The 23890-nt window shown below is 34.7% G+C and overlaps 1 protein-coding gene and 1 long non-coding RNA gene across 5 annotated transcripts in view; one reads left to right on the top strand and one right to left on the bottom strand.

Moving 5' to 3' along the window:
- LOC125680766 (innexin unc-9-like) overlaps positions 1 to 23890 on the top strand; it is a 71085-nt gene that overhangs the window by 29963 nt on the left and 17232 nt on the right. The window contains exon 1 of one of the 4 annotated variants that reach the window (XM_048920531.2): positions 7678 to 7976. The exons of 1 other annotated variant lie outside the window; for it this stretch is intronic. In XM_048920531.2, the coding sequence (XP_048776488.1) occupies positions 7969 to 7976 (8 nt within the window). In that variant the 5' untranslated portion in view covers positions 7678 to 7968. Of the gene's footprint in view, positions 1 to 7677; positions 7977 to 10333; positions 11210 to 17763; positions 22713 to 23890 lie in introns of those variants that run through there. 2 more of the 4 variants (XM_048920527.2, XM_048920529.2) reach the window with 2 other exon arrangements.
- Positions 16716 to 17531, bottom strand: LOC130052442 (uncharacterized). The gene is made up of 2 exons (XR_008800795.1): positions 17422 to 17531; positions 16716 to 17138 (listed from the first exon to the last, which is right to left on the bottom strand). It is a non-coding gene; the product is annotated as an uncharacterized LOC130052442 (long non-coding RNA).

Raw genomic sequence — 23890 nt, 5'->3', positions numbered from 1 at the left:
GAAGCTAGCATATCGTTCTTGATTATTCTCCAGACATCAGATGGTGACCCTTACACAGAGAATGTAATGAGTGAATATTGGATTAAGCATTTATGTTACGTTGTATAATTTCCATAATGAATATATTCCTTATATATGCATGCAGATCCTCTTAGTGGATAACACGATTCCAGGCTTTCATACGATTCGTATTGATACGAACCGTTAATTAACTGTTGCACCAAAATCTATTGTATGATAGTGTTCATTGCCTATTATATTAAGTTTGTTAAGATTGCGTATTCTTTTACGATTGCCGCTACCTCTGCCCAAGCCAACCATTAAGAAAAGAAACAAAAAGAAATAACGCGGATCATGAAAAGTAATCCAGCGTGAAGCGTCGCATTCCACACCATGTATTTTCAACTTTGAAATCCATTTTTTTTAATATCTATATTCTACTTTCATTTTTGTCGAAAATCGCAGCCTTTGAAATAGGCCTTTTAAATTTATCAATATTCATACGCGCATTGTTCACAGCTAAATGGCGTTCAAGAGGAAATGATAATTGTTACTATGTGTAAAGATATCAAAGGCAACCCCATTGAAAATGCAAATATATTCAAATAACTATGCTTAAATGTATGATAAATATGAATACACCAATCTGACAAGACACTTTCTACAAACAAGAAATCCCAAATGGATCAAATGATACAGTTTCTGTATATATCATTCATCATTGAATTGAAATCACTTTATGTCTTCTTGTAATGTAGTGAGATTTTGTTTGTGAAGGAGGCTAGTGGTGAATTCAACCTTTCATTTTACTACAGTAGTGCAAATAGATTTCTAAGGATAAATTTTTAGATTAAAATTATTAAATTCAATAACTTACTTGACCGGTCGCGATGGTTCTGTGGTAGAAAGTTCGCTTCGTAAGAGTGAGGTCGTGAGATCGAGCCCCGCTCGTCCCATGGTCGCTTCAAACCTAAGACGTAGTATTGTGTTTGATAACTTCAGCATTATGTATGCATTTCTGTTCTTATAATTGAACATTTCTAAAAATATTTTCCTGATTTACATAATTCTGTGACATTTCCTGCTGATAACAACTTAACTAGTTTGTAAGTAAGGGGGGGGGGGGGGGGTAATATTTCTTGATATATACATTTTTCTGAAATTATCATAACATGAACAGACTAACAAAAAGTGAAATTCGTCTTCTATTTCTGCATTTGAACACATTTTACAAATTCTTTCATTTCTTGTTCACATTATAGTTTCTACCTTGTTCAACCTCTAGTCTGTGTGATGACATACGATATTTACTGATATAGTGTACACATGAATTTAGAATTGATTCCTTTGAATACAACTGTTACTTAAATCCATCATTGACATGTTTGTAAACATGGGTAGTGATTGCTCCTTCGTCACCCGCTCGGCATTTGGAAGTGAGAATCAAGGGTCCCTCCGATATGACATTAAAAACGGAGGTCGCGACAGGCGTTAGCACGTTCATGAACCCTCATTGCTACGACCGTAAGCATAGATCTAGAATTGTGGTACTTCACCTCTCAATATGAGTGAAAAATTCTCGACGGAACGTTAAAAAAAATACAATAACTTACTTTCAAAAAAGAGAGACAACTCTTAGAAAAGGAAGAATCTTGACTCTCGGTGTTTTCTGAAGAGTTTGATTTGTTTGATTGTTGTCGATAATTTTTCACTCGTGTAGAGACGTCACCGGCTTTAGGTGAAGTACCACAAATTTAGACCTATATGCTTAGCGCTCAAGGCCGTAGCAGTAAGGGTTCGTTATTGTACAACGCGCGCCGTGGAGATACTGGGTAGAATAGGTCCTCAGTACCCCCATGCTTGTTGTAAGAGGCGATGAAATATGGCGGTCCTTCGGATGAGACCGCAAAAACCGAGTCTCCGTGTCACAGCAGTTATGGCACGATAAAGATCTCTCCCTGCTCAAAGGCTGTAAGCGTGGACCACAGGCCTAAATTTGGCAGCTCTTCATTGGCAATGGTGACGTCTCCATCTGAGTGAAAAATTCTCAAACGGGACGTTAAACAATATACAATCAATCGTACAACGCCCACCGTGACAAGGGACCTCTGTTTCTAAGGTCCAAAAACAACAGTGACTTTCACTTTCGATGTCAGGCGCTTGGTGAAGGAACAGTCACTACCGATACTAAACGTCTTAGGTGTGATGCCGGAATCAAGAACCGAACCTGGGGGCTTTACCCAGAAGACTTTAATATTTCTCCATAACAGAGGCATGTCTCTTAGAATTAAATACCTTTTTTTCCGGAATATTTTGACTGCGTTACCGACATTCTCTCTGTTATGTTCACTGTTATAGCAACACTATGACAACTCTGCATTTATCAGCGTATGTCTTGACAACGTAAAGGAGGGCGTGAACAATAGGAGTTGTTTGTTTTTAACATTATTATTATTTTAAACCAGCAAATCTGTACATATACTATTCATGATATCAATTTAAATGTGAATACTTCATTTATCCTTTTACACAAGCTATATTTGTCAAAAATATACACCGTATTTCATCATTACTTTCAATACAGATATCCATAATTATGTTACATCTGAGAGAGATAAAGAAAAAGTTAGGGACAAAGAAGGCAAAACATTTTCACGATGTGTATTCCACATCGCATAAACATTCATTTTATTTCATCACAATTAAACATCTCAATTTATCACAAAATTTCTGAAAGAAGATTCCATATTCTTTCTTTTTTTAAATCAAATATTTCTTCACAAAAAAATGCTATCGGTAATAACCTTTTTGGACAGCTCTATACTCAGGCTTGGATTTTTATATTTGCCAGGGAAAATGAACTGTGTTACTACTAAATCAAAAAGGTATTGAATTCTTGATCTGTCCTTGAATTTGTAAAATGTCAACTGCTCACAGAAAGAGACTGATATCAAAGAGATTCAGAAGCTACTCGTCAATTTTACATCACAAATCCTCTTCTTTATAGCATTCATAAAACAACCCTGGAAGTTTGATACTTTGAAGACTTAGAAATTATAACCATTGTAGTTTTGTCTTTTATGTCGCCTTAAAAGGGAGTTCAGTCATTTTATATTAGTGTGCATATTGCGTATTTCATATTGGCATCATGCAACAAGCTGACACGGCGTATATTAACAACTACTGGATCTAAACTGGGACCGGATTATGCCGCGAGATAAAAGAGGGATATTATTTTGGTAAACGTGTAAAAACATCCATCAATAGAGCTTTTTTCTCTCGATACGTTGAGGACAAATTTGGAATCTAGGACAGTACAAAAGAATAGCTTCACACTTTCAACAGCAAAAACAACAAACTAGAATAATTCATCCTAATACTCCACTAGTTTCTGTAAAACTAAGATAGACGTGTTGGATGTAAATTCATAACAAGGACTTATTCCCATGGATTGGACATACAAAAAAAGTTAAAAACCCAACCACCCTGTACACGGCAAACTTACTGGTAAACACCAAAAGCCGCTAAAACCATCCACCTTGTACACGGTAAGGTTACTGGTAATCACTAAAAACCGCTGACAACCAAACCAACTTTTTCACGGCAAACCTACTGGTAAACTCTGAACAAAACGCTAAAAACCCAACCACCTTTTACATGGCAAGCTTACAAGTGAATGCTAAAAACCGCTGACAACCCAACGACCCTGTACACGACAAGCTTACTGACAAACGCATGTACCTCCACTAACAACCCAACCGCAATGGTACCATAAAAAGCAATCTAACTAAAATACATACCTATATTATATATCATATAAGTCTGTACTTCAGTCAGATTGCATAAAAAAAGTATCAAGGTCTTATGACTACGGACTAAGAGCAAGACAAATAGGTTCAACAGAAAAAAAACTTACTTCTTCTGAAAGTTCTTAAATGTCTCTCATGCACCTTCCGAATATTTTAAAGATGTGTTGTGTGTTTTTCTTTTAAAACATCGTGTAGGTTGGTATATCCTTTTGAATAAGTAACAATTGATGGAACACTCGTGATCCTTGCTTTGTTTCGTTCTGCAGCTGGTCTTCCGGTGTAATATGTCCTATGCTTGTCTTTTATTTATTTTCCCGATTGTTCACACTTTTTAAAACGCTCAACATAGCTGCAGCACCTTTTTTTGTTACCATCTGGATTTATACCCTCGTTTTCGGATTTCCGGATAATGGCTACGTATACGTATGAACTAACCTGCCTGTCTAATATATCAGATAGGGGACCAGTCTAACTTGATGCCTTGTGGGGTTAAATGTCAATTTAGTCTTGCAGCCCTTGCTGTTAACCATTTAGCTGGATGATATATATACGTAGACCCAAATTAACAGAGAGCAAACTAAATAAAATCCCGTGTCCCCATAACCGGACATGATCTAGTATCCATTCTCCTTTTAACAAGTTTGTGATGGATTGCACGTTCAGAACTTCTAGTAAAAACACTAATATTACACCTTGTTGATGGCGCCAAAGAAACCATATTTCATATCATGCCAGAAGTTACACGCTTTGCGCTCTTCAGAATTTTCAGTGGTCTTGATTAAGTTGCGTTTTGTTGATGTTGATAATTGTTCCTTGTTGAACAAATTCTTCTTGCTTTAGTCTAATGCCATACGAATGGTATTAGGATGGTTGGAATGTATGTAGAAGTACATGTGTTTATCTATTAATTCATTTTGTAGAACATTTTAGATATCTTGCTTCTTGTCTCAATTGGCAAATATGGCATTCAAGTTTCGAAGTTTACCCAGAAGATAATGTAAATTTTTAAAATAATATTGAGGACCGATCCTCTTCTAAGACTGACCCCTTATTATTATCAAAATAAAATGTACATGTACATCATTCGGTTGAATCTTATATATATATCACAGAAATAGCAAAGAACTCTTAAATGAACATAACTGCCCTAAGTGAAGAAATATTTAATATAAAGCACAGAAAATTTCACTTTATTTGGATACCCACTTCCGCCCCTACCCGGGGTTGAACTTATGACCTGCGGAACCAATATATATGTCGCTCTCTCTCGCAGAATAAGTATGTTCAGTATTAGCATGATTAGAATAAATCACTAAGTATGTTGTAATTTTTCATTGTTTTAGAAGAGGTTGTCAACTGGTTACAATTCAAATCTGACTGAAATGTGTATAAAATGTATTATTTCAATAACGTGTGATTTCAGTTGTAGGGTTCATCTTGGTGATGTTTATCTTTACCACAGATTATTACTGGGAGTCGTGTGTGTTTGTTCGTAATTGTAGTTTTGCAATAATATGAAAATTCCTCATATCTCTGAATACACATGGTAACATATGTGTAACTTTGTTTCATACATAAATGAATGATTAAAACGACAGGACGTGCTGGTTGTCATGGCAATGGATTATGTTATTAACCATATATTTGGACTCCTGTCGTTTAGATATTAATTTATTTAGGCTAATGCTAAATATTGAAAAATCTGTTACCTCACTCTATACACAAAACTCAGTTCAAATAAACTAGTATTTTGGTACAAATATTAGCATAATATCTTAGAATCTTAGATAACAATGTTTGATCATGTAAAAGAGAGTAAAGATGGCTCAGAAGTATTTACAAAAGATGACTTATAGAGAGTGTTTGTTACGTATAGAAAGTGAAAGTCCTCTTTATTCTAAATCTGTGTTTGTTACACATAGAAAGTGAAAGTCCTCTTTATTCTAAATCTGTGTTTGTTACACATAGAAAGTGAAAGTCCTCTTTATTCTAAGTCTGTGTTTGTTACACATAGAAAGTGAAAGTCCTCTTTATTCTAGGGCTGTGTTTGTTACACATTGAAAGTGAAAGTCCTCTTTATTCTAAATCTGTGTTTGTTACACATAGAAAGTGAAAGTCCTCTTTATTTAAGTCTGTGTTTGTTACACATAGAAAGTGAAAGTCCTCTTTATTTAAGTCTGTGTTTGTTACACATAGAAAGTGAAAGTCCTCTTTATTCTAAGTCTGTGTTTGTTACACATAGAAAACGAAAGTCCTCTTTATTTAAGTCTGTGTTGGTTACGGATAGAAAGTGAAAGTCCTCTTTATTCTAAGCCTGTGTTTGTTACAGATAGAAAGTGAAAGTCCTCTTTATTATAAGCCTTTGTTTGTTACGCATAGAAAGTGAAAGTCCTCTGTATTCGTTACACATAGAAAGTGAAAGTCCTCTTTATCTAAATCTGTGTTTGTTATACATAGAAAGTGAAAGTCCGCTTTATCTTAAGTCGTTGACTTTTTTCCCGGTTCCAGGTTTCTACTTCTTCTTAATACACGTTTCCAGGTAATAATGTATTCTTTTACAATGCATATCATTTTTAAAAATAGTAAGTATATTTTATTATCATCACATAGAATTACTTTTATGGTGTGTTAAATCGTACACGACTCATTTCCTATACGCAGTGTATTAGTCGTCAGTAACAGTGTTATATAATTTTGCGTGTGTTTCTATTTTTGATTACCGTTACAAGTTCTTGCGGTCAATAGAAGATTTTATTATTTACATGTAATTGCTGTAGAAATCTCCGCAAAAAATCCAAATATTCAATGCCCTGGGTATTGTTTAACTTGAATGTAGAAAAGACGATTGACTCGTGTTATGTCATATGCTTGTGATATATATTGCAATCACTAAACTTTACTTGGGGCGGAGGAAAACAGTTATTGGACAGAAACTCCTAGTAACGCTAAATACATGTATGTTGCACCTGAAGACACGCAGGTGCCCTTTGGGAACAGTTTGTAATCAGATCCCGTATGTCACGTAATGCTCTCAACCCATATACATGTACATGCAAGACTATAATTTAGATAGATATGAAATTTGGAAAAATAACTTGCAAATAATATTGAAAATTTAAAAAAAAAAAAAATACTTTTTCGCACGGTAATGAATTTATTATATTCTGGCAATTTTTTTATTATGTTATTCTACTAGTATTTCGATTCACAAAATTATGACATATTTATCAAAAGTCATCATTTTCACGCATGAAAATAGAGTTTTCAGGACAGAATACGAAAATAGTCCCTCAAATCACGTGCGAGTGATCACAAGAATACGTAGACTCGAAGAATAATTTAAGCCCAAAGCTATATTAGAATCGTGAATGAAAGTAGATTAAATAAAAAGGATCGATAACAATCAATCAGCGGAGAGGTAGATTAAGTATGGTCATTCCAAAACCACATCACAACTGCATCCAGTAGATTATTCATGACACTTCTTTCGGATATTAGATACAGCTAATTTCTTTTCAGCAAGCAAGCCAAACTGGCCTCTAGAGCCTCACCAGTTATCTTAATTACATCAAGTCGATGAAATGTGTGTCGTTTTCCAGCCTCTTCATCCTTCATAATCTATGTTGTGTTAACTATCGATCGTCGTGCAATTTGCTTCAGTTATGATCAGCCAATTAAAAAATAATCCCGTCAATAACTGAAAGAAAAATGAAGTTTACACCCTATATAAAACTATCCCATGCCGAAGATACTTTGACGTAATGCTGATATAGAACTATATATTCTGGTCAATCCATGGAAGCGTCAATTATTGATCTCCTAATATAAGATTTATACTGTGTATTTTATACAGTGTATGTGATTCCCCTTGAAAATTGGGTAGTCGGGAAAGTCTAGGAAATCGGCGAGTTATCCATGAAGATCAATAGATATGTGTATGCTACTAGCTGCATGACTACCTGGACAAGGACTTTTTAATGACGTATAGTGGACGGCTTTGTCACATCCCTAATAATGCGTTTGATACCAAGAATGCGAAAAGTAACGTCATAAATATAATGAATGGGACCAGACTTTTGCTATAATCGTGATGATGGCATGTCGTTATACTACTGTTTACTACTATCCGTAACCCTGGAGCTTAACCAGACGTCCCCCTATGTATTGGTAAGTCTGAATTAAAAAAAATGTATGAATGGAGAAAACCATATCACGTACCTGCTCATTGATTTCTTTGCAATTAATCATGCCTCGTGCTAATATGAAAACGTTTCTATATATTTTTTTAAAAAAGAAATATGGACACGTCATGATTCCCTAGGAGAGAGTCGCTGGCAATGATTCAATAGTGAAAATTAGTTCTGATGAAGATAACGTGAAGTAAAGTCACACTTGTAAATCAAGATAACGAGGAATCTGCTAAACTATTGGTAAAAATGGCGGTGAGACATGCCATGGGAATAAGATCTAAGATTGCGATGGTATATATATGTATATATATATAACAAAGAATTGTGTAATCTTTGGAAAATCTGAAGTGTTCTACAATACCAAAAAGTGTTATTTATGAATTTTGAAATTTAGATACATGTGTCATTGTGTTTTGCGATAGGTCAGATACGCCACATTCTTTTGTTTTAGCATCAATGTTATTATTAAGATAGAATTCATATTCCAATATCTCTTCTATTATTAATAAGTGTATAATGTTAAAAGGAACTCCATTGATCCAAGTTACTCTTCATATCGCTGTCTTTCATTTTCACCACTCACTAAATCCAGATTGAAATCAGTACCGTGGCCCACATTTCTGTCACACTGTGGGTGGATCGGGCCCCATGTTGTTCGGTTTCTATTACTTATTAGGCTCAGATATTGATTTTAAAAATTCGCAAAAGTGAATTAACTATAGCAATCAATTAATTTTGTTAAATGTAGTACGTCACAGCTAGTAAAGTAATTTATATTTTGTAACTTTTTTTTTCTGTATGCAGGTGAATGTTAATTCTATTTAGATAATGATTTTTTTTATTATTATTTCTCAAAATTAGATTTAAAGTAAAAATCTGTTTGTGACACAATATTGTAAAAATATTATTACTGAAAGTGCCGAGATTCGGAATACCATGCTCTTTTGAATTTCAGGATGACTGTTTATATGCATTTCAAATTATGAATCACAATCAACGAAATGCATATTTTGAAAATAATATGTTTAAAGGTTTGCTCTCTTGACACTAAAACTAATCACAAAAAATATTATTACTTCGGATAAGTACGCAACCATTCCAAAATACATCCTTGAAAATTTGCCGCCTTAAAAATAGTCTATTCGGTATTTTCAATTGCAGATTTATGAAATCATTAATTTTGAATAAGTTACAACTAAAATTATTTTTTATTTAAACAATATTTTATTCACAAATAAATGAATGGGATTGGGCATCAGGCACAGCCTGTTTTAACCCTCTTCCTACGAAACTAAAATGATTAGATATGCAATGTATTTCAATGATATAACTACGTTTTTAATACAAACTTGCATGTTTCTAACGAGAGTACTACTTACAAAAAATAATAATAGAAAGTTGCATGCATTACAGTCGTATGTTTAGTGGTACAGAATCATGTCAGATACCAGAAAATGGTGCGTGATAGGACATAATGTCTAGACCAAGGGGAACATTTAATGAAGATAAACTATGATGTTACGGAATACGATGTCAAGATGTAACTCGTGTTATTGATGATAACTCGTTAGATTGTGAGATTGTACCTCTCCATGGTGATTCATCTTCAAGATGATGATGATGACGACGACGACGATGGGGATGATGATTTTAATGAGCTTGCGTATCGTGTCTGAAATATTTTGAATATGCAAATAATGACACCTTGTTGCTAATGGAAAAATAATCTTTAAACTGTTTAATGATTTTAAACCTAATTGTTTAAAGAGCGGTAAATACCCGCTTTATGATTTTTGTTACGAAAAGCAGAAGTAAATCATTTGCTATTTGCTTTTGTCTTTCAGCCGGTGGACTAGTTCAATAGCGCTGGCTTCACTCTAAATCTATCAATATTTTGCCTTCGTGCCCAGTTATCGAATTTTGCCCCAGTCCTTTACGGGACTATTATTCTAATGCTGCCGAGGTATAGGTTTTACCTATCATTAACAATACGCGTATTTTATCTCGTGGACGTTAATGAGCGCAGTGTATACCAGCTTCATCAAGGGTGTTTATTTTCATTCATTCGACGTGTACAAATCAACAATGGTTATCATTAATATGGACAAACAGACAGATTTTGTCGATATTTTCTTTCTTTCGTTAGCGTTTATATAAGTAAATATCTAATAACATCAACTTGCCATGGAGTATGACTTTTTATCATCTGCCAAATGAAAATGCCTCAATGCTCAACCAATTCGCAAGGGTTTCAATAATTTCATTTACTTGTTCCAAAGAGGTTTTCGTGCCACAGTTTTTGAAGATAAATTTGTGTTTTATGAAATGTTTCACTAGTCTGGATGTTGTTAGCCGAAGACCCCTCGTCCGGGAAATGACACGTTCAACATAGAGGATATAAAGACTTTCGGATCCTTTCGTCGTTTACCCTCCTTAGGGGTATCTGTTTGTGGCCTATTATGCATATATCGGCTATGCACAATTTATGAAAATGTATAAATTAAGTTAGGCAGTAAAAGAAACATCATTTACGACTTTGATGTCCGGCTAATATTGGCTTTGCGTGTGCCAGATCCCATTTGGTCACCTTTGGATAGTGTTACCCACATTTCGGATATGTAATTGAAAACATTCATCAAATAAGGACTTCAAGAGAATTCTGCTATCAATATTTAAGCACTTTATACCGTCCTCAAGAAAGTTGTTTGTCTTCCTTTGGTGTATTGACTAGATCTATTCAATGCGGACTACATTTTATATGGGACTATACGCACCGAATGTTCCAATGGAATCGTCTCTTAAAAAGTCGATGAATCTTGTTTTGTCATGCAAAAATACAACCTCGACATGATCGACTGTTTAAAGAAGTGAACCTGATATTATTGACATTTATAGAAAATTGATGGAATGACAGTTCTAGCATTCGTTCGTTGGTTTTATGGGTGGCAAATCAAAATCGGGAGGATCTAAGGGTTCCAAGGCGTCCAAAGGAAGTAAAGGAAGCAAAAGTGGAGGAAAGACCCGCAAACATCATCATCACCACCACAACCACCACCTCAATCATCATGGCGGGCACCACAAAGATCAAAATGCGCATGCGCAGTCACCAGATGGAACTCAACATTTAGCTGGCAGTAGTAATGACGACGAAGAAAATACTGAAGGATTCGAATTATTAACATCTCTGGGAGAATATGTTCTCCCGGAAGGGTAAGGGCTTCCATTCAAGTTTGTTTTTCCTTTATTTGTCGGTTTTATAGATAGATAATTGAGTGAGCAAGGGTGGTTTTATCTATACACGTTCAAAAAGGGTACTCCGACTTCCTCTGCTTTCTGTGTTAAAAGACAAAATATTAATTATTCTCTTTCAAAGAATCCTGTTTCCTTTTATCTGTTTCAACTTTCTCTTCTGATGCTGGGGGATCAGGGTCATAAATATTTACCAGCAGTGTAATTTTATTGATGGTTGGGTGCAAGATAAAAAGGGAAATGTTATATCATTAAATTCATAGTTGCCATCGTGTCTTGCAACGATGTGATTAACGTATCCTCAAATGTTTCCTTCTGTGATACCCTTCCTAAATCCGTGTGTCTCTTAACACGGTATTTATGATACGCATTAGTATATCCATATAACTCTTGCCTTTCGTTGTAGTCTAGTTCACTGAAAATTCTCCCCTTCCAATTATGTAAGTGAATTTTATATCACTTAGATGTTCTTCTCACATGTTTATTTTTTCTGGTCTCTATATCTCTGTGGAGCTGAGGTTATAAGTGACAAAAACTGATCAACCAAAATCTAGAATTGTGCAACATCCGTATTTTAAATTCCTCATACTGGCACACTCTCAGCCACTCCAATCCAAAATTGCATGTCCAGATTTGTTGTTCGTAACATGAAAACCACGTACAATGTAAAAAAAATATTTCATATGTTCAAAATAACCCAATTTCTATCTTCAGTAATTAAACATTACTAACAATTCAGATTTCTATAAATATTAGATATACCGTTGCAGCATGCATGCAACCAGCACAGTATAATTTATTGGTGTAAAATAGCTTACTCGTCTAACAAAATTTATCTTCATATAATATGAGCCTGTAAGATGCATGTTTGTGAAACTTACGTGTAACACATTTACATAGAGATAGCCTATTGTAGATTTGTATTTACTAATTGAAATGAAATTTGAAAGATACCTAGACTGGTCATTGATTTGCGCCGCAGTATCATTTTCCGGTTCAGTAACCTAATCACTTTTAAAACAAATTGCAGATAATATTCCAAAGGTACTCATGAAATTTTAATGCTTGTTAATGAATTCTTGAATTAAGTTCGTCTGATTTTATTTTACATTAGCCGGTTTGATGGTTGTAAATGACTGAGTTGTAAATAAACAAATTTTATTTCTTACTATTTTGGGGTAATGTTTGATATTTCTTGTTTTTAGATACGTCACGGGATGTCAATGTGTTTTGTTTATTTATACCAAGTTTTCCCTCCAGACTCTGTTTGGCGATAGTCTATGAAATATGATTAACTTTTAATGAAAATTGTCGGTTCCATTACACTAAATCATCGGCCTGCATGATAAATTTAAAGAATAGAGAATTGTAATGGAATAAAAAAAATTCGAACACTCTCATAACGAAATATTTCGGTGGAAAAATAATGGAAATGGGGGGGTTGTTGTAAAATAGGCCTATAAAATTCAAGATAATCTCTTAAATACTTGAACAAAAATTCAGATATGTTATTCTTATTGATATTGTTATGCTTATCGAAGCTTTTATGAAATTTGGATGGGGCCATAATAAAAACGTAATAGGATTCAAAGTAACGATTTTTTTTTTTTGGCCGATGTATTTACACAGCAGTACATAACCGACTATTTCTCAAAATAGTTTGGAAGCTTGGATTAGCTGCATGAATGTGGAAAGCTTTGACATTAGTATAATTCACACATCCCCGTCACTAATATATTTCAAAATTGTCAGCAATCTAAACGATCTCAATATAAAGCCTGAAGATGACGATTTGAAGGTCTCTGTATTTTGTATAAAGGTCCAGTCTGGGTGTTGCACGTGTCCAGCTTGTGTCCGCCTGTCTGTCAGGGGATAGACATTCACACAAATGGTCATCATTTTCTTTTATCACTTTTTTTCTTTGTGGAACGCATGATTGAGTTTAAGGTCACAGCTAAGGTCAATGTCATGGCACTCAAGCGTGAAAAATGTATCCCTTGAACACGCACACTAGTCAAGCTAGCTGGCACTCCGTAATAATGCAATGCATGTACAGCGATAGTGTTCATTTTACCGCCCAAGTTGCACTTTACCAAAATAAGTTTATACTTTTGTGCTAGATGTGTTAATTATCTTCGGGTGATGCTGAATTACATATCAATTATGATGTGATTCATGAGTTTGTTAATTTCTGACTTTTAAAAATATGCGAAAAAAGTGGCATGACAGTTGTCAATTTTGGTCTTTGAAATTTGAATACGTAATTGCAATGAATGCCTTATCTTAAAAGGTTCCATCACAGAGTTGACAATAAAAGTTATTCACCTATAAACTGCTAGCCAATCAACTGATAGCGTTTCTTTAAATACTCGTCCAGCAGTTCTTTGCACGTTAGATTTCTTGAAGGAAATTATTTTCCAAAAATAAAGTTTTAGGTGTTGATAATTTCATGCATCAGGCTATTAAAGTTTAGGATTTCGTTATTCTGGCCAAGAGATCTCATCCAAATACTTCTGTTGTCTTGTTTCCTCCTATCTTATAAGAGCAAAGCAAATCTCAACCTACATGTTTTTCCTTAGTAATTATTGCTTCTAGGTGGGTCTCCGTGGTTTTTAAGACATGACATCCGATAAAATCCATCGACTTTTGATCCTTGAATACCGAACTACGATATTACGAAGGCGCCATTGCAAACTTGAGTTAAGATTACTTCGTCTTTTGGAAAATTAGGTTAAAAAGCATTTCGAGAGCACACTCAAATGTGATATCAGTATTACAATGAGAGTACAACATCTACAAAAGTGTGCAATATCTGCAAGTACAATATCTACATCACAGTACAATATCTACATGTACAATGGATGGAGTCTTGCTTGAGGTCAGTTCAAACCTGGATGACTCAGCATCACCTCAAGATCAACACAGACAAGACTGAGGTGCTAGTGATATCCTCCAAACAAATGGCCTCTAAGCTGCACATACCATCACTGCAAGTAGGAGACGACTCTATCACTCCTGTTACCAAGGCCAAGGGCGTTGGTGTAACCATTGACTGTCACATGACCATGGAGGCACATATATCATCAGTGTGCAGAGGTGCCTTCATCCACCTTAAAAACCTGAGCCAGCTGAGGAGATATCTGGACAGGGAATCGCTGGAATGTGTTGTACATGCCTTAATAACAACAAAGCTGGACTATTGCAACTATCTCTATACGGCTGACCATCAAAGCAGATCCAGCGACTCCAAGCCATCCAAAACGCTGCAGCCAGAATCATCTCAGGCACCCTCAAATATGACAGCATTACACCAGTACTACGCTCCCTCCATTGGCTGCCAGTTCAGCTAAGAGCCATCTTCTAGACATTGGTTTTAGTGTACAAAACAGTCAACATCATGGCTCCATCCTATCTGCAGGAACTCATAACACCCTATGCTCCCTCCAGAACTCTGCGGTCCAGTGACCAGAGCCTACTACAAGTGCCATTTACCACCTCGTCTGTGATTCAAACTCGAGCTTTTAGTGTGGCTGACCCTAAACTGTGGAATGCTTTACCATATGATATCAGAACTGCTGCTAGTTTCTGTATCTTTAAATCTAAACTAAAGACTCATCTGTTTTCAATTCATTACAACTAATCTCTGCTGATGAACTTAAAATTACTATGTTGTACAATCATAACGGACTCCTTATCTTCACCTACTAGTCATTTGTTCTTATACAACTTATTTTATTGTTATTTAGATAGCGTTTAGAGTAATATGGATTTTACGCTTTATACAATAAATTTATTATTATTATTACAATATCTGCAAGTACAATATCTACATGTACAATATATACATGACAGTACAATATCTACACCGACTCTTCCATACCATACACCTAGACCACCTGTAGCTCTTGGTACTTTCTAGATATGTGTGTAAAAGGGATAGTAGATGTGAAAGTGATGACAACCATTTTTTTCCTCTCAAAATCGCTCAGTTGTTTAGAAATATATATTAATGACTAATAAAAACATTTATTTTGTACAAAAACAAAAGGAACTTAATAAAACTACGTTAGATAACCGCTTTTAGTGTAAAGAAATATATAAGGAAGAACTATTGCCTTGCAAGACAATAATTATTTAATCACAAAAATTACACATTCATGTGCCTGCTTTGAGGTAAAAAGTGATTGAAATAATTAAATACTGGTGTTATTACTGAAATATATAATATAGAGCAATTTTCATTGAATTCAATTTTTGGTGACAAAATGACAGCTAATGCCCTTTTAAGTAATGGATGTTTATGGAACACAAAATAAATGAACTGAGTTGAGTGTAAAGTTTGAAAAAAGTATCACAAGAAAACAATCTAATTATCCTAATATTTCCGAATTCAAAAATTCAAATTCATTCTGATCTTAACCTTCCTGTACTGAGAAATTTCGATATTTTTCAGGAAAAGAAGTGATTTCTATCCAAATGAAATGATCCAGATCAATGTAGCCCCCAGTAAGAATGAATAGAATCAAGCACAGTTGTCATTCAAAAGAGTTTTATCACAAGTGATACTAATCGAAAGTTAATAATCCGGATCTTACAAACGTTTGAGGCTTAAAAGTCCATTCAAGAGATGTGGAATTTAAAGGATCATGTTCTTGAACTGTTTGAGGTTCTTTTAGGACTAGCTTCCCTGATTCCACTTAAGTTTACTACCGATTAGATTTACACAGAGTCGTGAAAACATGTATTTTTCCTATATTCTTTTTTCAAAACGGTCTGGTTTATGTAAAGAAAACTTACACGAATAATTTCTATTCAAATCATAGTTAATTTGTTTACAGAAATGATTATCATTGAATTCTATTACTCAAAATTCTTAATCTCCTCATATCAGGCGAGGTAACTCTTAGGTGAATTAAATCGCAGTAGTCTGAAATGAAGTCAATTACATCGTTTAACCCATACAGATATACATTCCCTGCTGTTGTTTTTGTTTTCATTTGCAATGTTAGGAGGGGTGGGGGTGCTTTTTTCTTTTTTTTCTCTCTCTTGTTTTAATTAAATGATTGACTGTTACAATGTTACTATTTGTTTTTGAGTCAAAGACGACTAGCAAATTGATTTTATTTTGATGTTTCAAAATCCATAGCACCTTATTTTCAAAAAATAATAAATTGTTACCGTCCTGGAGGTTATTTTGACGGTTTTTGTTTGCATATATTTGATAGATATGAAGCTACTTTATTTCGAAGTCATCGTATGAATTTGCTACTTGGACAAATGTTGTTGGATTGGGTGGGGTTTTCTGTACACTGAGGTAGCGGCGATATACATATATTTGTGATATAAATTAATTGTTCGATGAACAAATCTTTAATTGTGAGAGGCTTGGAAATTTAGGATATTTAACATGCATGGACCAAATGATATTAAAACTTTGGTTTTCTTCTACAAAATTAAGAAGTCAACATTTTAGCAGAGAAAAATTTAATAATAAAATAGTAATGATAGATTTTATAAAAATTGATTATTTCCACAGTAAAAAAAAACAAAAAAAAACAACTATTAACTGATATTTTCCATCAAATGATCGATTTTGCATGCCACCCACTCTCCGGAGACTATTCAACTACAACGGTCAATCTTTTTATATTATTCCAGACATTGTGATGAACTGGACGTCTCTTATTAAGGTTGTGTATACACACCAAACATAGCCAACAGCAGCTCAAAACACGAACATGAAAAATAATGTATCTAATTGAATTATTATTAACATTTAGTATGGAAAATCAATTGTTGGTATAAAACTAGGCCTTCGGTATCCATTATCGCTGTGTGAGGTGGTTTGTCCGGCACTTCACGGAGATAAGGAAGCAATCCCAATGTTCCACTGATAGGAGAAAGAAAACGCAAATAGTTAATATTAAATGAGATAGATTGCTTGAAATTTACATAGAACTTAATGACGATAAATAGATTCAGAATATTATCCACTTCAGTCCTGCGAGACTTGTATTGATAGATCAACAGAGATGTATTTTGTTCTTAGAAATTAAATCCATTGGGAATTTATTACATGATTGTATCCTTAAATACATACTCCATGCTGAAATACAATAAACTAAAAACTTAAAAAACAAACGTAGCAAAAGTATTTATGCAGCGTTTATTACCTCAGTAGTTCTATGTTATCCATGGTATCCTAAGAACGGGCATGATGGCAAACTTTTGCTTTGGTAGAGTTTCTTTACTCCTGTAGTATGACTTTGATGTTTCAGTTTCTGCATGAAAGTGTAGATTACCAATTCAGTTATCAATCTGCAGTGATATAGTTTGCAGTGGACACAAATTGTCTTGTTACCATTAGAATAATTTTAAAATAGTTTGCTTCCATATGATTTTTGGAACTCATAAGTCAATTGTTGGAACATGAAAGTTTCCTCCAATATTTCAACTGCGGACATGCATCTTGACAAGGTCATTCAAAAGACTTTCATTTGAAAGTTGTAGTTATGATGATATTTTTTTTAAATCTAAAACATGTCATCTCTGCAAACACGTCTTTATGCTAGAGACAAAAGGGTTTAGATAAATAGAAATCAAACTGTACTTTGGAAAGTGGCTCATTCTCTAGGATTTTGACAGATTTTTTTTAATTGATACGATATTTTTATTATTCTGAATTGATAGAAACTGTTCGTCATTTCTTATGAAATGTTCTCTGCAAATACATTTATTTGTTTTCAAACATATATTTCCTTAAAACATTGATTTTCGTACTTGAGAGTACTTTGTTTACAGATTTGACGTCAGGTAAATTAACGAACTCCTAAACGTACTTTATACTTTATGATCATTTCAATTTGAGAAAAGAAACCGATAACAAAAATACACCATTCATAAAAAACGAATATTAAACCTTAATTTTTGTTGCATTAAACCATTATATAAAATGATGGAAATCATGAATGAAATTTCTCACGTTACCGGAAATGTATTTAAAAATTTATCGAAAACTATAATATAGTTGTCGCTGAAGAACAAATAAACCATAAAATATTCAGAATTGTTATAGAATAATTTTGCATGCGTAATTCTCAATCTTCTTCTTCTCCAAATCCTCTCACACATAAAATGGTCAACCCTAGGACACTCGTTAGGTGCACGTAGTCTGTGCGCGGACCTGGATCTGGGCTTCCAGTCCGCAGTAAATCCAGATATTTCCTAGTGGATATACTAGAAGTTTCGTTATGTAAGTGTACACCACTAACTACTGTATTAACAGGTTTTTTGTCACTTGATCGGAGAACAGATTAAATTGAGCCATATGCAGATACGCAATAACCACTCCCTTCTTCAATCAACTAATAGTATTCTTCAAATTTATTGTACCTTTAAACCCAAAGTTGATAGTATTGCTTAATCCATCTTATTCTTTTTAATATTATATTTTTGCAAGTGATTAAAGAAGTATATGTTTGTATTCTTATTGTCTAAAACGTTGTAAAATATCTAACTTTAAAAGTAAAATTCAAGAATGAAAACGCTGAAACAAAAAATTATATCTTTTAATTTATTTCGCGCAAACAATAAAATTTATAAGTTATTTCAGTACGCTTATCTAGTAATTATAATTCAGTACATTATTTGCACTTTTCATTTAGAACGAGTCGCTACTGAAGTGTAGCTATTTGCAGCAACGCGTACTAAACTGATCAAAGGCCCGTCTTTGTAAACCTATTTCCTGCTTTTGCCTATTCAAAAGTACACACCATACCAACGAAAGTAATGTTGCAAAACATGACCAAAGGGTTTGGTGTGTGGACCTGAATTGTTTCATAAATAAATGAATTATACTAATCTGTCGAGGCTTTGGATAGTGACATTACACCGAATGTGCTCATTCGAAACTCCGGGAAAATATTTCACCGAATAGGGAAGCACCGTAAATTGACCCAGTGTTATTGAAAATCCTGCTATCTCAATCCAAAATAAATTTGTACATAGAATGGAAACTGTGTCAGAAAATTTCTGTTTGCAGAAAAAATGACATTAGTCGTCAAGAGCAACTTCGCATGATGAAATTCAAATATTGGCGATTGATAGTGTTTGCTTTGTGTGGCGTCAATGTTTTACTGAAACGGGAGGGCTCCGTGGCTCTGTCACTGTAACTCAATAACCCAACTCAATGCGTTTTTGTACTATGCTGTTTCAGAAAACTGGGAATGGAGTCGGCGATCTGGAGGTTAGGATGTATAAGAATAGGGTTCAACCAATAAAATTATAAACCTGTTCAAGCTATCTCTCAAAAGCATGGTATGCAGTCAGTGATTTTTTTTGGGGGCCAAAATGCCACCGATATTCGGCTGTTTCCCCTCACTAAAATTAGGTATTTTTTCCCAATTATATATGTATGTTTTTTCCCAATTTCAAATCTAGGGAAATTAGGCCATTTAAAAAAAAGGTTACCGTATATTGCTGACAAAGAGTAAATACGTTTTTTTCTTCAGTTTTATTCTCCAAACCACTGCACATGCAAAAGGTTTTGTAAAGAATATGTAAAACAATAGAGGCATCCATATAAGCAGATATGCAGCAAAGTATATAGTTTCCAGATACACATTAAGCCATATCATATTGTTGACAATTTAGTTTGACCGCCATTATATGTAGGGTCAGGCTAGTAACAGGAAGTGGCCAACAGTATAGGGTTTTACTAAAATCTGAAAAATACAAACAGGAGAGACATTCTGGAAACTTGATTATTAATATAATATTTACAAGCTTATGGGTACAAATGCTGGTGAATTAATAATTTATTATTTTGTTTATGAAATTAGACAATAAGTATTTCTTAGAAAAAGTAAATAATATCTATACAAGGTGTGACTTCCAATACATATTTAATGTTAAATAATGATTTATTTTATGATTTTAAATCAGATCTGAAATAAACCTCAAACAAAAAAATTATTTGATTATTTTTTGCATCTTTACCATTTTAATTTACTATGAATGATGTTTCCCAATTTGAGGAAAATGTCGCTAATTTTTCCCAATTCAATTGGAGGGGTGGTAGTTTGAAAAACAAAACAAAAAATCACTGGCAGTTTTCCCCATGTTTGGGTGCTCTCTTATATGGGTACATGCATCCGTTGAGGTCAGAGGTTATCATATAGATTGAATATGTTACACTCTCCTCAGCCCCACTGATACGTGATTGCTCACGTATTTAAAATGTTAGTCCAATTTGTATCCATAAACTGAAGTTAAGCTAGTGATAAAAAGCCAATTGATATAAAACGCCAAAGGAATTCTATAATAGAGGAGGACGGGTCTATATGCGCCATTTTATAACAATATTATCATCAGATAAAAAACAAAACAAATCCCCATGTTACGAATGTCACATAAAAATTGCATTTCCACGCTATGCATGCACTTGGTAAGCTATTAATGTTTGTTGCATCGAAAATTGAATTTAACACAGGACGCGCGAAATGAAAATTGTTTTTACCACCCATATTGAATGACGTGTCGGGAGAAAAGCCGCGGCGGAGGAGGTTACATCAATTAGACTTGACGTCGACTGATTTCCGATCCCGACTTATGTAAATTTGATCCTAACAAAGTGATTTAAGTGGCAAGCACCATATTATTAAACAGGGGACAAGATTTATTATGGCTGCTGTTTATTTATACCAATTTACCATGAATAATTGTCATGGATGTAGTTTTAGGGAATTAAAACTGTCCTCTGGATGGTGGTTAACGAAATTCTTGTTTCTGCTACAGTAATTCCACAGACCTCCCTTTGCGAGAACGAAACCAGTCCTCTGGTAGATATAGAAGTTATCCGTTTGATATCGCGCGTTCAGTCACATGATGAGATAATTGTTGGGAATGTGCCGGGGGAATCAACTCCTTCCCAATCGGTCGCCCCAGTCGATAATTTTCGTGCGACAATACTTGATTGTGACAATCGACAGGCTGCATGTGATTTGTATCGAAACAATCACATCGCCATATAGCGCCACATATACAGTAAATAATAAATGTGTTTTACACAACATTATCAACCGTGGACTTCTGCAGTAATTGTAGCTCCCTGTACGGCGTAATCAATACTCATTTCCCAAGCGTTCACCTGAAAGCTTCTTGTCGTTTTGGCTGCGCGTCTTTGTTGCCACGAGTTTGAAACCTTGCTCTGCTGTGCGCGGCTTTCCGAAGCGGGATTGTTTCGCCGGATAATATTCAATGGCATCTTTCTGAGAGAAGCAATCAAACTCTATTTCTTTAATTCATGCGATATGAATCGATTCCTGATCGATCTTTTGTACAGATATGCAAACGTGTTTTCATGAAGTAAGACGTATTGAATTTTTACTCATTTAAAACATTGCGATACTAAAGCGAGTTCGCATCATACATTCACAGAAGTAAAATATTGACTCTTCATTTATGGGTTTTACCAATTCAGGACCTTCAGCAACTAAGTTTCTGGGAGGCTTTGTGGGGTTACAATAGAAATATGGATCTGACATTGTTAAAGCAAATCGTTAAAGTTTGTCATGCTGGAGAATGTGTAAAATATTGATGTGATTCGGGTATACATTCACCACTAAGATCTATTGTTGCATTCGCCTGGACGTGTACGCGACCTCGCTGTGTTTAATTGATTAATGTACCATTGTGACACATCATTGATATTGCCTCGTTTCAACTATAGTGTTTTAGTCATATATACCTTTTTCCCTCGATGCCACAGCAGCCCATCTTTTCAAAAGGTTCTTGTTTCATTGGGTCTGAGTGATGCTGACAAATTCAAACATGCTCCCACGGATTTTAAAACGCCAATAGACGTGGCGATAGTATCTTCCGTGGATGTGAGTGTCTCTTGTGTGGTTGTTCCACTTGTGGCAGGTTAAATGCATGAGTAACCAACATCGTAAGTGAATCCATTATGGGAATCACAAAATTACTAATTTTGTCAGACAATATTCATTAATGTGCAGGAAGAGAATTCAAATGTTTTACTTAACATTGTGAAAGGAAAACAGAGATTTGTTCTGATCGCCTTCGCCAATTCGGATGAAGTTTTGCACATGAAAAGCTTTCCGCTGGGAATTTTTTTTGTAACCAAGGAATTATCATTTTGTTGGGAAGAATCTTCACCGAAATATTGATTATATATAGGGATTAACAGAAAATGCCGGTGCTATGCTGTAGTGATTGACCGAATAATAATTGTAGTCGAACGTATCCTTAGCCTTTCCACGCCGTTCGTCTGCCATCACGGGCCCCGTACTTATGTTAAGGACTGGTTTTCTGGGCTAGGTCAGAATGTACCCATTCTATAGCCAGGCATTTCCTGTTGTCGATACGGGCCAACGATGAAATGCACCTTCTTTGGAAAGAAATCTGTGTCCAAAGAAGAATTATACGTAAAAAGAGAAGAAATGATGTAAGTAGCTCAAAGATAACAATAAAATATGACCGAGAGGTTCAATATATAATTCATAATCAGAGATAATCATGATGTATAAGTAAACACAACCATACCATATGGTAAAGTAATCCAAGATATATAATTAATTAAATGAAACATGACCATCACGTATGGACAGCTGCCCCCAAATAAGGGATTCTGTAGTGTTTCTGAGTAAGCAAGGATTTTTAGGAACGAAATACAATGACTCAATAAGGAGAATAAACATTTTACGTTTTTTCCACTTTCCTCTTTTTTTCAAATACCTTATGTGCACTCGCGTTAGAAAATTTGGACAAACCATTGTCAGAACCGATATCAAACTTTCCACTCCAATAGAGTTCAGGGAATAACTGATAATTTAGTCGTCGGAGTGGGAAGAACTTCATCTCAATCTTAATATCGGCCACTGACAGTAACTTTTAAGAAAGATGTGCAAGCGTTTCTTTGATGTAGAAGCGTCTCCTTCACCGAGATTTATCAGCCCCGCTCTTTTTCTTTCACGCTTACTGTGTGGTAAAAAAATATCTGAACATGATGTTGACTATGAAGGACAGTTAGTGTCGTCTAGCGATAGAAATCATCAAATCACAATCAAATCGGCTTTACAAACACTCTTTAGATATAATAAAGTGTCCAATTAATTCAATGTACACAGGCTAATTAATCAGTGATAATCATTGTCAGGGAAGAAGCAGAATATCATTCGCACACGTGAAATATGCGTTCCCTGGAGGAAACAATATCATGAATGACATAATTAATCTACAGACAGTTTAATTGATTAATTCTGTTGCCCTTTCCGCAAGTATAAATATGAAAAAAGCGGTTCTGCAGAGGTATCTTTCCTTTGAAGTTGGAGGCTTCCAAAAGGAACATTAGGAGAACACCAGCAGATTCCGTGTACCTGGATGTACAATCATCATTGCAAGGACACTTTAATAATCGACTCTCTGTAATTACAAGAGTTTAATGAAAGCGACAACGTCGTATTGGCTTTTTTTCAGTAGTATTTGGTCAATCCTTGGAATGGATAGCCCATCCTAGCCCGCCTCCTGTCAGTCATGAATTAATAAAACTCGTGCACTTTCGATTCTCTAATACCAGACGATCACATGTATCCGGTCTCAATGTTACATGTCTGATGGAAATGG

Source organism: Ostrea edulis, chromosome 2 (genome assembly GCF_947568905.1).
Source record: "Ostrea edulis chromosome 2, xbOstEdul1.1, whole genome shotgun sequence".
Lineage (NCBI taxonomy): Eukaryota > Metazoa > Mollusca > Bivalvia > Ostreida > Ostreidae > Ostrea > Ostrea edulis.
The sequence above is the reverse complement of the archived record's forward strand: the minus strand, read 5'-3'. Positions and strand labels throughout refer to the sequence as shown.